The sequence below is a fragment of the Leishmania donovani genome, chromosome 14, assembly GCF_000227135.1.
Source record: "Leishmania donovani BPK282A1 complete genome, chromosome 14".
NCBI lineage: Eukaryota > Euglenozoa > Kinetoplastea > Trypanosomatida > Trypanosomatidae > Leishmania > Leishmania donovani.
The window spans coordinates 235734-252391 of NC_018241.1; the positions used below are offsets into that span (position 1 = coordinate 235734).

At 55.1% G+C, this 16658-nt stretch overlaps 4 protein-coding genes and 1 pseudogene across 4 annotated transcripts, besides 1 other annotated feature; all 5 read right to left on the reverse strand.

The window, feature by feature from the left end:
* Positions 1 to 2120: 2120 nt before the first annotated feature.
* On the reverse strand, positions 2121 to 2963 carry LDBPK_140660 (fatty acid elongase, putative; the record flags this gene model as incomplete). Its single annotated transcript, XM_003859389.1, has 1 exon — positions 2121 to 2963. The coding sequence occupies one exon, from the start codon at positions 2961 to 2963 to the stop codon at positions 2121 to 2123; it is 843 nt and encodes a 280-aa protein (XP_003859437.1).
* Positions 2964 to 6151: 3188 nt separating this feature from the next.
* Positions 6152 to 7009, reverse strand: LDBPK_140670 (fatty acid elongase, putative; the record flags this gene model as incomplete). The annotated part of the gene is made up of 1 exon (XM_003859390.1): positions 6152 to 7009. The coding sequence occupies one exon, from the start codon at positions 7007 to 7009 to the stop codon at positions 6152 to 6154; it is 858 nt and encodes a 285-aa protein (XP_003859438.1).
* A 1590-nt stretch (positions 7010 to 8599) lies between these two features.
* On the reverse strand, positions 8600 to 9454 carry LDBPK_140680 (fatty acid elongase, putative; the record flags this gene model as incomplete). Its single annotated transcript, XM_003859391.1, has 1 exon — positions 8600 to 9454. One exon carries the CDS (start codon positions 9452 to 9454, stop codon positions 8600 to 8602), a length of 855 nt encoding a protein of 284 aa, XP_003859439.1.
* A 2553-nt stretch (positions 9455 to 12007) lies between these two features.
* Positions 12008 to 12079, reverse strand: LDBPK_140690 (annotated as a pseudogene).
* Positions 12008 to 12079: a sequence feature.
* A 2686-nt stretch (positions 12080 to 14765) lies between these two features.
* Positions 14766 to 15650, reverse strand: LDBPK_140700 (fatty acid elongase, putative; the record flags this gene model as incomplete). The annotated part of the gene is made up of 1 exon (XM_003859392.1): positions 14766 to 15650. One exon carries the CDS (start codon positions 15648 to 15650, stop codon positions 14766 to 14768), a length of 885 nt encoding a protein of 294 aa, XP_003859440.1.
* Positions 15651 to 16658: the final 1008 nt, after the last annotated feature.

The following is a 16658-nucleotide window of genomic DNA, read 5'->3' on the forward strand; positions in this document are numbered from 1 at the left end:
GGGAGGGGGGCTGACAGCGGTGTGCTGGATGCTAACGAGGGAAAGGGAAGGGGGAGAAGGCGAATGGATGCTTTGTAATATTTCTTTTTTTTTTTTCGGCTGAGGGTATTATCCACCAACGAATACCGTGTGCCGTCAAGTCGAGCAAAGCAGGCCGAACGAGTCCCATGCACCGAAAGGGAGGGATACAGGTGAGCAGAGGGGGCCCGGTGATGATGTGCGACGAGGCAGATTCTTTGAAAGAGAGCAGGAGGGGGAAGAGAGAGAAAGAAAAAAGAAAGATGCGTTGTGTGAGGGGAAGGTGCAACAGCAGCTCATCGTCGTCGTGCGCCGTGCTACTGTGCGCACAGCGTTGAAGGCAGCAGATCCAGGAGGGCACCACCACACAACTTCGTCCCGCGCGCCTCTTCGCTCACCAGATTCTTCTTCACACACCACATGTAGCTGTCGCGGAAAAAAATCAAGAGAGGGAAGGCCGAGAGGGAGGAAGAGGGGAGGGGGAGGGGCGTATTGCATTGGGGTGTGTGTTCGCTCTCTCCCGCCGCTCTCGTGCACGCGCACCATTACAAAGGCACGAAAAAAAAAACATACGTCTGAAGAGACGTGATGCATGTACTAAGAGCCTTTTTCTTTCGCTCTACATATATGTACTTCATGGTTTTATTTGTGCGTGGAAGTCCCTACACAGCACCACTGTCGTGGACGCCACACCGCCGTTGCGCTGCCTGCTCTTCACGTGCCGGGTCGAGCTCTGCGTTCCTCTATTTTCTCTCTCGCCTACTTCAAGGTATATGCGCAGGCAAAGGTGGGAGGGCACCATCCCGGCATCTTGTGCACCACGCGTGTACGCTTGAAGCGACCCAGGCGAACAGGGCAGTGAGGCGCGGGGTGGGGGTGGGGTGTGGGCAAAGAGAGAGCCAGGGAGGAGATGGTGCGTTCCACACGATGATGAATGCACATGAGAGAGGCTGGAAGGGATAGGGAGAGGCGAGCGAGGAGGGAGCACACACACACACACAAACTGGCGGGGAAGAAGACAGAAAAAAAAAGGGCAAGGCAAAGGTGCCGCAGACTACCATATGCCCAGGATGTTCTGCGGACGACTCAAGCACAAACCACATCCACACATGCACAGACCCACGTACGCAGGTGCGCAGACAGAGCGTAGGCATACAGAAGATCAGCGTGAATTACACAGAGAGAGAAGAGGCCAGCATAAAGATATGGTAGAGTGGGATGGCGAAGAGGGTCACTCAGACACGGCTGCACACAAACGCACTGCGCACTTGTGTGTACTCACTCAGCGAGGCAACGATCCAATAGGCAATGAGGGAATCCGGGAACAGAAATTCGGTGGGCATGGGTGGGTGAGTGGGGAGAAAGAACCAGATATGTAAGCGTGTTGCAGCCTTTCGACATGGCGTGGTACCCATGCGCGCTTGTACTGACATAGGCGGCCTCACTATTGCCGCTTTTCGCCTTCCTTTGTATTTCTGTGTGCGTGTGTGTCCCCTTCGGGCGCAGCTCTTAGCCCCCATCCCTCCTCCGCCACCGCCTCCGCTTCGTCGCTTAGTGGTCTTCAGAATCTATCATGCAGATCAAGAAGAGTTTAACATACGAAAACAAATAAAGAAAAGAGAATCATGTAGAAGAAAAATCACACACACACACGCATGCACGCACAAAAGACTCGGGTAATACAACACAGCCACACAACTCATCACTGCGGTCGTACAAACCATCGTAATCGTCATCGAGCCTGATCACATTCTCACACGTCATGAGGCCGGACACCATTTTCTTTTGTTTTTTTTCGTTTTCATGCTGCCTTCAGCATGTCCTTTCCACCACCACGGACAAGCCGGAAAAAGTATACGCCAACGCAACCACTATCCCGTGAGTCTCTCGGAGCGGTGGGGAAGAGAAAGAAGAGTGCTTGAAGAGGGAGAGACAAGAGAAGAGCATCAGACAGCACGGAAGCACACACACACACACGTACACACACAAAGAAATACAAGAGAACATTGAGGAGTTGGGGGCGGGGGTAGAGGAGACGGAGAGAGAAAGGGGGAAGGGAAAGGAAACCACTATAAATATCAAGATGCGCTGCGGCCCTCTTACTAAGACCTCTTCGACGGCGAGGGGCGGCGCGGGGCGACGCTGGCCTTGCGCGGCAGCACGTAAGCCTTGATGAACATCTCTGAGAAGAGGTAGAAGTTGAAGATGTAGATCACCAGCTGCGTACGGGCGGCGGACATGGACGTGCCGCTGCAGGCGTTCGCTGCGTTCTCGGTGAGCTTCTGGGCGAGTACGTAGCCCGACACGAAGAGACCACCGACCATCTGCGCGATCTGTAGCAGCGTGATGTACATGGCGAACGGCTTCACCAGCTTCTTATAGCCGGCCTCCGATAGGGCGAAGTACATATACATGATGGAGTGCACAAAGTAGTTCATGGCGGCAGCGCAGATAAAAATGCTGGTCCCTTGCTGATAACTGTACCACGCAAACAGGTACGTCGTGACGTGGTGGAACCACGAGAGGAAGCCCAACTTCACGCCACTCATGAGCAGAAAGACCGTGTCGATGAACTCGGGCACCTTCGAGATAGCGAACATACCGATGGCGAAGCCGACCTTGGTGGTGTAGAACTCATCCTCGTGGAAGGTGCAGAGGGTGTTGTGCAGGCCGTCGTTCATCAGATGGCGCAGCAGCGGCGGCCCGACACGCAGCCAGCCGTAGAGGGAGAAGACGGAGAGCCCTAGGTTCCAAAGCGCCCACGCCTTCTTGATGCCCATCGGCGGCTTGCCGTGAAACAGGGCCTCCATGATCCGCGGACCGGTGAAGACGAAGGCGAGGTACGCGCCCGCGATATAGGCGCAAACATCTACATTGCTCGCCAACCACATCTGCACGGCGTGGCCGTCGTAGTGGTGGTCACCGTAGTTGTCGAGCCACTGCATCTTGTCTCGGCGTGTATTCGGCTGCTTCCTACGAAGTAGATATATCCGGTAAGAAAAAGAGAGGCGGCGTAGCGGGAGTACGTCTGTGTGAGTGAGCCGAAGTCCCTTGCGTAAAGCAGACAAAACTGTATGCGCGCTGAAGCGGGCGGAGTCTATTTCTGGAACCTAGCCAGCCCCGTTTGCGTAAGGCGCGTCAGCGCTATTTACGGAAGTGCAGCAGACGGAGGATCAAGAGCCAGAGTAACAGAGAGAGCACACACACACACACGCATGCATGTACACACGGCGAAGTTTATGTTGCTTCGCACGCCGTGTCGCCGCGACACCTCCTACAGCGAAAAACTTCCTGAAAAGAGTCTGCAGCCCACCACGAGTTCGAATATGGGTGCGCCTCTCCCCGTTTCTCCCTATCTTTCCACAAGTGTGCATGTGCGTGCGTACCGGTGGGCCTGCGAACTCAGGCCTTGCCCCAAACAGCTGCCCCTGCTGTGGGGGGCGGCAACACAGAGCGATGCAGCACTAAGGTCAACCCACCCCATCGGCACTCATCAACACCCGCAGGACGTTGCACCAGCGACAGGCAGCCGGCCCATCTTTTCAACCTTTTTTTCTTGCTCTTTTTTTCCTTTTCGTCTACTTTGTGGCTCTTCAATACTTATGTATGTCTGTGGGTGTAAGCATGCAGGTGTTCAAGTGCAAGTGTGCGCGCATCCATCCATGTTGTTGGGTTCCACTCCCCACCCCCTCCGCGCACGTTTACACAAAAACCATACAAAGTACGCATGCACACTTGTGCGCCATCACAAAGACGGAAAGGAAAGAGAGACGATTGTATGACCTTCCACATACCCGAGCACGCACATAAACACGCACACACACGCACACACACACGTGCGCGCGAACAAGCGAAGCACTTCAAGGAAAGAAATCAGAAGGCAAGTACTGATACGTGATACACGTACACACACACACACACACACACACACACACACACACCTACACAAACGCGGACAGGTGGCAGTGAACTCAGAAGGAGGAATACAAGACCAACAGCTAAAGCACTTTCAAAATCGATCCTTGAGGGAGAGGGGGAGGAAAAGGAGACATAACACACACACACACACACACAAACACAGTAGGGAAGAAAAAGGAGACTATGTGCCTGTGGGCGTGCGTTGGTGTGGGTGTATGGAGAGTTGCACTCGCACAAGAGTAGACGAAGAACGTGCCTCGCTACCTGTACGAGCCCAGAAACGAAAAAGAAAACGAAAACAAAAACAGAAAGAAGAGAAAAAACCGAAAACTCCCCCGAAAAACCATAAGAGAAGCGAAGATATACATACATATGAATATATGTATCGGTCAGGGGGGGGAGGGAGCAGGGAGGAAGGAGAGGATAAAGTGTGGATGGAGGTGGAGGAGGGGAGGGGGAGCGAAAAAAAAAAGAGAAGGAGGAGCTGAAAACCAACAAGCAAAGGCAAATCAATAAGCAAAGGGGACGGAGGAGGAGAAGGGCGAGGGGCATGAGGGTGCGCATCTGCAGAGGGGGAGGTCGGGCCATTCCACGCAGGAAGATTACCACCGCCACTCCATGCTCGTCTGCTCCTTTCTTCTATATGATTGTCCCTTTTCTTCGGAATCGGCGTGCGTGAGGTGAGGTGAGGAGGAGGAAGAGGAGGGGCGGGGGGGGATGGGCGGGAGGCTCCGTTCTTGCGCTCTGGAGCCGTCCTCTCTCTCCCCCTTTTGTTTGTCGCTGTTCGTTCCTTTCTGTCTGTCTGTCGATCGCTATCATTTTTTTTCCTTCATCTTCTTTTCGTTTACATTGCCGGTTGCTGTCCTTTCTGCCTTTCCGACTCCTACCGGCTCCCCTCACGAACCAACATCTTTTACGTTGTCTTCCTTTTTTTTTTCGTTATTCTGTTGTTGTATGATGCGTGTGTGTGTGTGGGGGGGGTGGGTTCCTTTTCTTTTCCGTTTGACGATATATTTCAGGTGAGGGGGCGGAAAGGGGAAAGGGGGAGGAGGAGGAAAGGAGTGGGGGCTACCCATTAAACAAGGAAAAAGAAACAAAGGAAAGAACGAGAAACAAACCACCACCACACACACACACGCACACACACACATGGGGGTGGGGTGGAAAGGTGGATTCGGGTTTGAGTGTGGTCGCCTTGTAGGGGATGTGCACACACACAAAAGGAGAGGAAAGAGTGAAAGAAAAAATAAAAAGAAAGCAAAGAAACAGACGAAGAAAAAAGAAAAACTATGGAAAAACATGTACACACACACATGCACATCATACACACGGGAGGATGTGTGTGTGTGTGTCGGAGGGGGCCGAGGGCGGCGAGTGAGATGCACACACAGCCGCCACCGTCACTGCCCCCCTCCCCCTCCTCCAACTCCGCTGCCTCAAACGAACACCTGAGCACAGAGGCACAGATGCACATCACCCGCACGCCTTGCGGAATAGGAGAGAGAAAGAGCGGGTGTCTGTGCGTGCGCGAGAGTGAGGGGCGGGGCGGGGTGGAGAGGGAGGAAAGGATACAGTGTCTCCCGACCAAAGGCGTCACGCTACTGGAGTAAGGGCATGCGTGCTTGTGCGTGCGTATGGTTGTGTGTGTGCCACAGAAGGAGAGGTAGAGCAAGAACACCCGTGAAACAAAGAGAAAAAGCAAAAAAAAAGAAGCTGTTGCGTTCTTCTTTGAAACTGTGCCTCTTCCCTTTCTCTGCGTGCCCCTCTTCACATCTGCAGAAAAACGCCGTTGCACACAACCACACAGCCACACACACACACAAACGAAAAAAAAAAAGACGCATATTCGCAGGAGCAGAGCAAGGGAGAGGAAAGATAAAGAGAGACAGACATGGGCATGCCCGCACCTAATATATATATATAGGTGTATATATATATGTATATATATATGTGCATGTGCACGCGGCTGCCTTGTGCCTGTCTCGTCGCTCCTTTTCTTTCTCGCTACGTGTCTCGCCAGATCCTCACAAAACGTTTCAGCGGTCGAGAGATCGACGGAGACGAATGATGAATAGCACACGCAACCACAAAGGCACCTCGCTGAGTGTGCATTCAAAAGTTCGACAGACACACCCGAGCAACAGACGTTTTTCCCCAACGGCGATTACCATCACAAGAATGCGCGCGTGGAAAGGCAGCACGGGAAGAGGGATGCTTAGTCCACCTTCTTGGCAGCGCGCGGGCGCACGTGATTGTTCACGAACATCTCTCCGAACAGGTAGAGAAACGCCGTATAGATGCCGAGCTGAAGGCGGGCCGTTGCCATGGTGGTGCCAGAGCACGACCCCTCCATGCCGTCCATGATACCCTGGCCAGCCAGGATGTACTTCTGGGCAATGACGTAGCCCGACACAAACATCACACCGACCATCTGCACCAGCTGCAGCATCGTGATGTACATGGCGAACGGCCGGGCGAGGTTCTTGAAGCCGGCCTCCGACAGGAAGAAGTAGAAGTACATGATAGTGTGAACAAAGTAGTTCATGGAGGCGGCGCAGATGAGGGTGCTGCTGCCGGTCTCGTACGACAGCCACACGTACAGGAACATGGCGGTGTGGTGGAACCAGGAGAGAAAGCGCAGCTTCGTGCCCTTCAGAACCAGGAAGAAGGTGTCGCCGAACTCTGGCACCTTGGAGATGGTGAAGAGGCCGAGCGCCACACCAACGTCGGACGTGTAGAACTCATCCGGGCGGAAGGTGCAGAGGGTGTCGTGCAGGCCGTACGTCTTGAGGTTGTACAGCAGCGGCGGCACCACGCGCGTTGTGCCGTAGAAGGCGAAGGCGGACAGGAGAATGTTCCACACGGCCCAAGTTTTGTTGATCACCGGCACAAGGGGGCTGCTCTTGGCATTCGCGGGCAGGTTCAGGTACTTGGACACCAGCTTGGGAGCCTGGAAAACGAAGGTGATGTACCCGACGGCAACGTAGATGGCAATATCATGGTTGTCGAGCAGCCACTGCTTGAAGGCATAGCCATCGTAGTGGTTGGCACCCCAGCTGTCGATCCACTGCATGAGTGCGTGTGTGTGCCTGTGCTTGCTGTATGTGTTTGTATTGCGACGTGCAACGGCGGCAGCAAGGAACCAGCCCAGAAAGTGGCGATTGCCCCTTGTTGATACGGATGGTGGTGGTGGCGGTGGGCCGAGAGACAGAGAGAGGAGGAGGGGGTGGTGGTGGCGTACGGGTAGCTTAGCGGTGCTGCGGATGGTGGCGTGCGCGCTTTAGAGGGACTGCCACCGTCGAAAGTTTGTGTGTGTGTGAGGGAGCAGTGGGGGGTGCGAGCGATCATATGTGAGAGAAGGTTGCATAAAAGGAGCAAGGAAGAGGGGAGGGGGGGGGGTGGAGTGTTGCCCTGAAGCGTTCATAGGGCCCCATGCGCCGCATGGATGCTCGCCGGAGGAGACGACGGCCAGCGTGCGCGCGACCAGATGAGTCTTGCCGCTTTCAATCATTTGTGCGGATACGAGCACAGCGGGACAACGCGGCAGTCGGCGGAGGTGCCAACATATGCACCCACACACAGACGCACATCTGCGCATAAAGGCGCCCACGAGGACAACGGAGTCGTAATCTGATAAAGTAGAGCGAGAGCGAAGGGTGTGTGGGAAGGAGGGAGCAGGATAGCACGTCGAGCATCACGTATACCCAATCACGACGTATGAGTAGTAGACGCATGCGTGCTTAGGCGCACACATGGCTGCCATCACTCCTCCCCCTCTTCCGACTGCCCTGCAACTCTCCCGCTCATTCGCCACGTCCACCGTCTCTCCGGCACCAGTAAAACGACGTGCCGATGAACCCTGCAGAAACAACCGGCTTCGGCTTCACACGTGCGGTGCCGTCTTTTATTTTTTCCTATTCGACATGACGCTCACGGCACCTCCACCCAACTTTTTCTACGTGCACTGTCTCGCGTCGGGTGCACCCGCGCTTGGCGGCTGGGCCAATATGGTGTTGGCGGCGACGATAGAGAGCTCATGCAAGGCGAAAAGAAAGGGATGCGGAAGGCGACTTTGCTCACAGACGCCTCGGCCGTCACCACTCTCACAATATGCATACAAACCTCCAAACAGAAACCTTCTCTCTATACAGCACATGTATGACCGTTACTTTCCGGTCATCCACGTGCATGCGCACATGCACAACAGTCGCATGCGCGAGGACGAGGGGGTGGGGTGGGCGGGCCTTTAGGCAACACGTCACCGCACAACAAACAAACCAAAATAAAAGCGTAAAGGAAGTTACCTTGTAGGCTATTCTTCTTCATGCCGTCTTGCTCGCAGCCTCGGAATCGTGTCCCGCCGCCGTACAAGGCTGCAACGGAGTGAGAGAGAAACAAATCAAATCGGAGGGAGAAAGATGAAGAGAGCGAGTGTCACTGGCCTTACACATACGTCCTCCTTACAAGGCCATGTACTGGAGGCATCGGATCGGGCGGAGAACAACGAGGGAGAGGGAAGAGGCTCATAGCCTCAGCACAGACAGAGATACCCCATCCCCTCTCCCCACCACCAAAACAGAAACAAAAAGAAGAAGCAGTACATCTTCTTCGCGCTGTCACACGTCTTCGCCCAGCTTACGGCCGCTTTATATACGAGTGCTCATCAGTTGCGCTTCTTACCAGCGGGGGCGGTGGCAGCTGCGGAGTCGCCAGCCGCCGCCTTACGCGGCAGCACGTAGCCCTTGATGAACATCTCTGAGAAGAGGTAGAGGTTGAAGAAGTAGATCATGCACTGGCCGCGTGCCAGCGCCATCGTCGAGCCGTTGCAGCCCTTCGGGTCTGCCTTGTGGTAGCTTATAAAGGAGAAAGTAAAGTAGAGACCCACCACCATCTGCGCGATCTGTAGCAGCGTGATGTACATGGCGAACGGCTTCACCAGCTTCTTGAAGCCAGCCTCGGCGAGGGCGAAGTACGTGTACATGATGGAGTGCACAAAGTAGTTGATGGAGGCCAGCACGATCCAGATGCTGGAGGCCTGCTGGTACGCCATCCACGCGTAGAGGAAGATGGTGACGTGGTGGAACCACGAGAGGAAGGGCAGCTTGCGCTTGCCGCCCATGATCAGGAAGAAGGTGTCGCCGAACTCGGGCAGTTTCGAAAGGGAGAAGAGCCCCATGGCAACGCCGTTCTTGCCGGTGTAGAATTCATCTTCGCGGAACCGGCACAGCGCGTCCTTCTGGCCGTACTTGCGAAGGTTGTTGATGAAGAGGGGAACAATGTGGTACACCCCGTACATGGAGAAGACGGCGAGTCCGATGTTCCACAGAGTCCAGCACATCTTTATCAGCCTTGTCGGTGGGTTGCCGCGGAAGATCAAGTCCACCAACTGCGGGCCCTTAAAGACGAAGGTTAGGTAGGCCGCAGCAATGTACACACTAATGTCCACGTTGCTCGCCAGCCACTTCTGCACGGCGTGGCCGTCGTAGTGGGCGATGAGGTAGTTGTCGAGGGCCTCCATCCCGTTTCTAATGGTAGGCTCGATGCAGATATGTGTGCGCGCGTGTGAGCTTTTAGGCACCCCCTAACATGGGCCGTGACGGCCAACGAAAGAAAGAAAAAACAAAGAAAAGAAAAGAGAAAAAGAGAAGGAAGGGAGCCAGGTGGCGGGGTGACAGCGCCCGAGGCGGTGAGGGGTCGCACAACACTGGTGAGAGAGAAGGTGCGAAGGCGGGCTTTGGCTTGCACAGGTGTCTTTGAGGCACGCCGATAAGAGGGGGGTGGCCGCTGCAGAGGTGCTGGGTAGCGCGGGGGAGGGGGGGGGAAGGGGGAGAAGGCGGCGGCCATGAAGGGCTCATCCCCTCGCACACACACACACAGAGAAGGGTATCCGCCGCGCTCTTCGTTTTCTCTTCTTTTTTTCCCTTTTTGTGCTTGTCCTCTCTCAGCCAGTGATGCACGCGAAAAGCTCACGCACGCGCGCACACACAGACCCCACCTAAATTGACGGACTCCTCAAACACTCTCTCACCCCCGCTTGCCAACACAAGCATAGCCATCTCGACCCTAACCGTCTGGACCCGTAAAGCACATCCATGACCAAGAAAGAAGAGGAAACACGTACATTCGGGAACGCTTGAATCACCAAAAAACAAGCGAAGCAGGTGCGTGCGTGCTCGACGGTGGGCGGAGGTGTGTGTGAGGTGCTTGAGAGGAAGGGAGCGAAGGGTGCTGTCGTGTGTGTCTGTTTTTCTGTTTTCGGGGGCAGCGGCTAAGGTGTTGTCCATGCATGGAGTGCACTGGGAGAAACAAAAATGGCCCAGAGTAGCAAGGGACGACGAGAGAAAACGAAGAGGAGGCACCGAATTCTGTATGCCGCGACGCGGTGCAACGACAGAGGCAGCGGAGGTGGTGTTGACGTTGCAAGGCTACTAGAGAAGCCAGCACACAAAACGATGAGGTGTGTGCGTGCGCGCGCTGCAAACATGAAGGAAATAAGAGATGACGCTAGGTGGAGCAGGTAACAGCGGCAACAAGTCAAAAAAGTGAGCAGGTTTGCGGAATGTTTTCTTGTCAAATTTGAAAGAATGTGACCACAACGCCTGAGAGAGAAGAACACGCATGTGGCGTAGAGGCGGGGAGAGGGCAGGGGGCGTGTGAAGGGCAGAGCTGTGCGAATGTGTCTTGGTGTACGAGCTTGTCCGTGTGTGAGTCTCTGCACCTGCGTGTATGCGCATGCGCAGGGGCGAGCGAGCGAGACACGGTGCGTCGAAGCGTCACCGCCGCACTGCGAGCGCAACGCGCTTCCTCTCGCCCTCTATTCCCCCCCCCTCCCCCCCCACACACACGCCCGGGGGTGGGGGTGGGGGTGACTCTTCTTCAACCACCCACGGCTCATGGCGTCCCGGCTACCTCTCATTTCTCTCTTTGTCTCCCCTTCTCGTGGGCGTTCTCACACATCAAGCTTCCTGTGCGCACATGCGCCCGTGCGGCCACTGCCCCTGCGGACGTCCTTCGGCCCGTCTATATTAGCTCACCTTCTTTTTGGAGCCATCGAAGCGCGACTTCTTGTGCACGTGCAAGAACATGTGGGAAAAGAGGAAGAGGTTCGCGACGGCGAGGAGCAGCTGCACGCGTGCAGTGTCCCAGGAAGTGCCACCTCACGCCAGCGGGTTCAGCTCCGGGAGGCGAGCCTGGTGGCCGAGCGCCTTGTTCTAACTAATGATGGACACGAGCACACGATCAGTTACCACCCGCGCAGTCTGCATCGGCGTGATCTACATCAGGAACGGGCGCGCCGTGTTCTCGAACCTCACCCTCGGCCACGCCTAGGTGCACGACGATGTGCACCGAATAGTAGAGCGCCGCGGCGTAGCTCAGCATGCTGCTGCCGACAGCTTAGGCGTGCGAGCAGCGCAGGAAAGTGGGAACGTGATAGATCCACCGCAGAAACGACAGGTTTCGACGACCTCGGAGCACAATTAAGATGCCGTCAATGCGCTCGGGGTTCTTGGAGAAAGCGAACAGGCAGACCTCTATGGCGATGAGGCCCGCGCGAAGTACTCGTGCAGCCCGTAGAGGGTATTGAGGGGGACGTGCTTGCGTATTCTGTAGATCACAGGCGGCGTGACGCTCGACGAGCCGCAACAAGAGGAGATAAGGTGCAGAAGGTTCGAGACAATCTACGGGTAGCGCATTCACACCAACTTTCACGCTGCCACGCTGGGCTTCGTTGCCGCCGTACTGGTACTTGGCTATCAACGTGGACCCGCACAAGACGCAGGCGAGGCACAGTCCCGCGCCATACGTGGCGTCGTCCGACTAGGAAACAAGCACCCCTTCACCGCGTAGCCATCGAAGCCGGTCGCCGAGTAGTTGTCCATGCGGTGCGCAGGGGCAAGGAGACCAATACCCTCGTGTGCAGAGGGTGCTCCCGAATCTTTGAGCGGGCGGTGTCTGTGTGTGTGTGTGTGTGCGTGTGGAAACACTGCGGTGGCAGGATAAGAAGCTACAAAAAAAAATATGGATGGACACGTGCGCACACGCAGAGAGTGGAGAAGGCCACGAGCTGCAGTCACTGGCGCCTTGACAAGAACAGAGAGGGACATGAAGCACAGAAGGAGTAGTGAGAGGTCAAGTGGTGCATACTTGCCGTTTTTGCCGCTGTTGATATGGCAAAAATAAAAGGAAAAGAGGCGCCCCTTTGAGGAAGGGAGGGAGAGCTGCAGGTTATGCCTGCGGCGGCGAGTCCCGTCCGGATACTTACGCGCAAAACACATACGCGAGCAGGTAGTGGATAGCGCTCACGATCCATGGGCAACCTACCCCTTCCCTGCACCGGCGCTCTCCCTCTCCACTTTCGCTCCTCTTCCTTTAACCACGATGATCGACCGCGGCGGAGAGAGGGGGCGGGCATCTGTGCACTTTACGCCGCTTCCCATAGCCCAGCACACACACACACACACACACTCACATGCGCGAATACACGCAGCGTATGTATCGGCTTCTTTGCATTGTTTTACTTTCGGGTTTCCTCCTTTTTTTTTTGTGTGTGTGTGGGGGGGGGGTTGCACGCAGGCTCCAAACAAACGGTGCGCGAGGTGAAACACCATGGGGGATGAGAGTGAGCAATGCAGTTTCCTTGCTTGGCGTGTGCGTGTGCGCCCCCAAAATGTTTACCAGCTTCGGCTCCTCAAAACCACCAAAAAAAAAAAGACGGCGGCAGGAGGCATGTGCACGGAGGGCTGAAAGGGTGGAGTCGAGGGGGATGAGAAAGGACGGGGACGAAGCGAACTGAAAAAGGAAAACAAAGAACAAATATGCGGACGAGACCACACACTCACCCACACACTAGGAAAAACCGTGTGCGTGTGTGTGTATGTGTGTCGGAGAGAGGGAGCGAGAGAGCGACCTCGGCAGATGGTGACACACACTCATTAGACTCTCCTCTTTCCTATGTGCACATACCGATTGCGTTTTACCACGCATGTGTGACACTCATCCACAGCCAAGGCAAGTGAAGATAAAAAAGACAAAAGAAAGAAACGGGCACGAGACGGTGGTGGGTGAAGGGGACAGCACACGTACCCTACGAAAAGAGAAAGGGGTGGGGAGGGGGAGGGGGAAAGAACAACAACAAAACCAAAAGAGCGGCCGCCAACTTGTGGGGTCGTCCTTTTTTTTTTTTAAATTTCCTGTGTGCTTTGCCTACACTTCAATGCATGTGCGCACATATCGGTGCGCATTTGATTGGGCGTGGCAGTGGTGGTGGTGGTGATGGCCGGGAGGGGAGGGGGGAGGGAGGGAGTTGAGGGGGAAGGGGCGAAGAGAGCGAGCGAGCGAGCGAGCGAGAGAGAGAGAGAGAGAGAGCCTCTGAAAAAGAAGCAAGAGAACGAACAAGCGAGTATACTGTTAGCAGATCACTGCTGCTCAGTCGAACGTTTGGCGTTTCACTTTGCTTCTTCTTTTTCGTCGCTTACTTTTATTCCCTTTTCGTTTGATTACGACAACTCTGCCTCCTGCGTTTGACTTTCTGTCACAGCCTGATGGCATGTATGTATGTATGTGTGTATGCGTGTGTGTGGAGGTGCGTGGTTGTCTATGTATGTGTCATGATTCTCCTTCCTTCCTCACACCTCCCTCCCCCTGCAAAGGAGGGGGCATGAGCAAGCAAACCCCCCAAAAGGAAAACATAAGATAGCAAAGAACACGGTGCTCTCTCCTTCTTCTTTTCTTCGCCCCTCATTCGCAAGCGCTTTTTGCTCGACGCCGTCCTTCTTTGCATGTTGCTCTCGTCCTTTTTTTTTTCGCCTGGGTACTCTGGACGCGCAGATACACACACACACACACACACACACACGCAAACTAGGAAGAGGCCAGAAAGACGCAAGCCTTCCGAGGCGCGAGGTGAGCGCCCTCCGTGTGGCGTTGTTTCGGACAGGTTCCGGTTACATTCATACGTGCGTGAGAAAGATGTCAAGGTCCGAGACAGCCGCGGGGCGGGGGTGGTGGTGTAGGCATAGAAAGAGGGTTGAGAGGAGGGGGCTGGCGACATGGGCTCCGTTTTCTTTTTTCCACGAGTATCGATACTACGAGATGGCTTCCGCGGGGATGTGGAAACGATGGGTGGGGTGAAGGAGCGATGGACACGCAGCAAGATAGAAAAGCGAAAGCAGATAAGAAGTCCGCACTATACAAGCACACGCGTACACAAAGACACTGAGCGCGCGCGCGAGAGAGAGCGAGCGACACAGCATGGTGCTTTTAAGACACACAAACACACACTGAGCTCGCCTATTATGTCGTCGTCCACCTTTTTTTTCTTTAGGCGGTGCCGTTGCGGGACTCTGTCCTTCACGGAGGAGTGGGGTGGTGGTGGTGGTGAAGACGGAGAAAAGACCATAAGCAAGAAAACAAAACAACAACAACACACATGGCAAAATGTCTTTTTTTTCCGGTAAGTTGTTTTCACTGCGCACAGAAGAGGTAAAAGAAGCATAAGCAAGAGAAAAAAGTGGGATACAGAGTCGAAACTCTCTCCCTCACACACACACACACAGAGGAAGGGAGGAAGGGAGGGAGGGAAGCAGAGGCACGCGAGCCGGAGAGCGGCCATGATGAAAACATGGCTAGTTCCTAAGCGTTACGACTCTCTCTGTCCTCTCCTCCTCCTCCTCCTCCCCATTTCTTTGCGCCTTGTTTTCCTACCCCCCGGTGTCAAGTGCAGGAACCTCTGTGCGTGTGCTTCTTCAAGCCCCCTTTTTTGTTGCTGTCGTCGCCGCCTCTGGCTTGGTGTTTGCTGTGGATGGTATGTTTAAATTTTTTTTTCCGGTTTACGCGGACTTTTTGGCGGCGGCGTCGCGAGCGGGGCCCTTAATGTACGAGTTCACGTACAACTCACAGAAGAGGTACAGGTAGGATAGGTACATGAGGGCCCCAAAGCGGGCTGCGGACTTGGGGACGGCACACGGCAGCTTGTGAACGTCCTCAATTCCAGCGTTATAGGACGACACATTCACCGTGTACGAGTAGAAAGTGAGCGCGGTGCCGCCGACCATCTGCAGAATCTGCAGCGCCGTGATCAGGGGAGCGAAGGGGCGAAGCAGCTTCTTGGCGCCGCATGCGCACAGGGCAAAATACATGTACATGATTGAATGCACGAAGATATTCATGGTGGAGAAGACGGCCATCGTCGAGTTGCCGACGGAGTAGCTGAGCCAGGCGAACATGAGCACTGAAACGTGATGGTACCAGTGCAGGAACGGCGGCGTCTTCTTCTTTTGCAAAATTAGCCACAAGGTGTCGACGAGCTCAGGGATCTTACTCAGCACGAACATGGCCAGCCAGGAACCGCGTGGGGAGGTGTAGGCGAGCTCGACGCGGTATTCGCACACAGTGCTCTTTAGGCCATTGCTCTTGATGGAGGAAAGCAGCGCCGGAACCAACACGATCGCGCCGCAGATCGAGAAGCCAGAGAGCATGAAGTTCCACACTATCATGCTTAGGCGCAGCCACTCCGGATCTGCAGCCGGCTTCGCGCGCCTGCCGTCGGCGGCCGGTTGCGGCGCGGGGTTCTCGCCGAGGATGGCCTTGGCAATACCTGGGCCGTAGCGCACCATGCCGAGGTAGGCAAACACCAGGTAGCAGGCGTAGTCGACGTTCTCATACATATACTGCTGAACCACGTGACCGTTCACGTACTCCTCAAAAGGGAACATTTTTCGTCTTTGTGGGGACCGAGTGGGGCAGCACGCGGGCGAAGGTAGACACAGACACACACACGCAGAGAGAGCGGCACCCGCCCTTTTTCTGTGTTTCACCTTATCGAGGAGCACAGGGTGGAGAGGGCGAGTGAAGACTAGGCTAGCAGAGGTGCTAATGGCGGCTCAAACGGCGACAGACTGGCCCAGCAAGGATACACATACACCTACCAAAAAACAACAAAAAAAGAATGGCACGGCAGATGTGCGTATGCGTGTAAGTAGTGGGGGTGTTCATGATTGTGCGACACGCGGGCAAGCGTGCGGAAACACACACGCCCAAGAGCAAAGGAAAACAGAACGAAAGCGACGAAAGAGGGAGAGAGGGGAGGGGCCACGAAGAAGTAGTGTAGAGGTCACAGCATAGAAACCTCATCGTAAACATATCCGCACACATACACAGAGATATACGTCTGCTTGCACTTTTTCACGCATGGGATCACCTCCACAAGCGTGAAAAAACCAACACGTAATGCCATGACACACACAAAGACAGAGACACGTACATACGCGTCTGGCCACAAGGAGGCACACGTCTTTGCCTTTAAGCAAAAAAGCACGCTTATCGTTGGGAGTGCGTACACCGCACTCCCGTCCGTATGTGTGCGCTGGTGTTGGGTCACGAATCGCGTGCATGGGACGTATGTAGCGCACCTTCAGACCCCCACTCTCCTCTGCGTGGAATGATGCGTCAGTCGGACACAAAAAAAAGAAAGCAAAAGCAACCCATGAACGGCGTCCCACCATCATCTTTTCGGTGATGCAGTCGTACTGCGCATGCCGTCCCCACCGACTGAACTTGCAGCAGCGGAGATGCACACCAACACACAAGAGGCAAGCACAGCGAAAGAGAGAGAGAACGACTCGCATACAGGCACACAGCAGCGGGGTGCACCAACACAACCACCCCTTGCGTGCATGCGTGTCTGCGCGCTCGCGCGGCAGCTACGAGTGCTTCGACTGCGG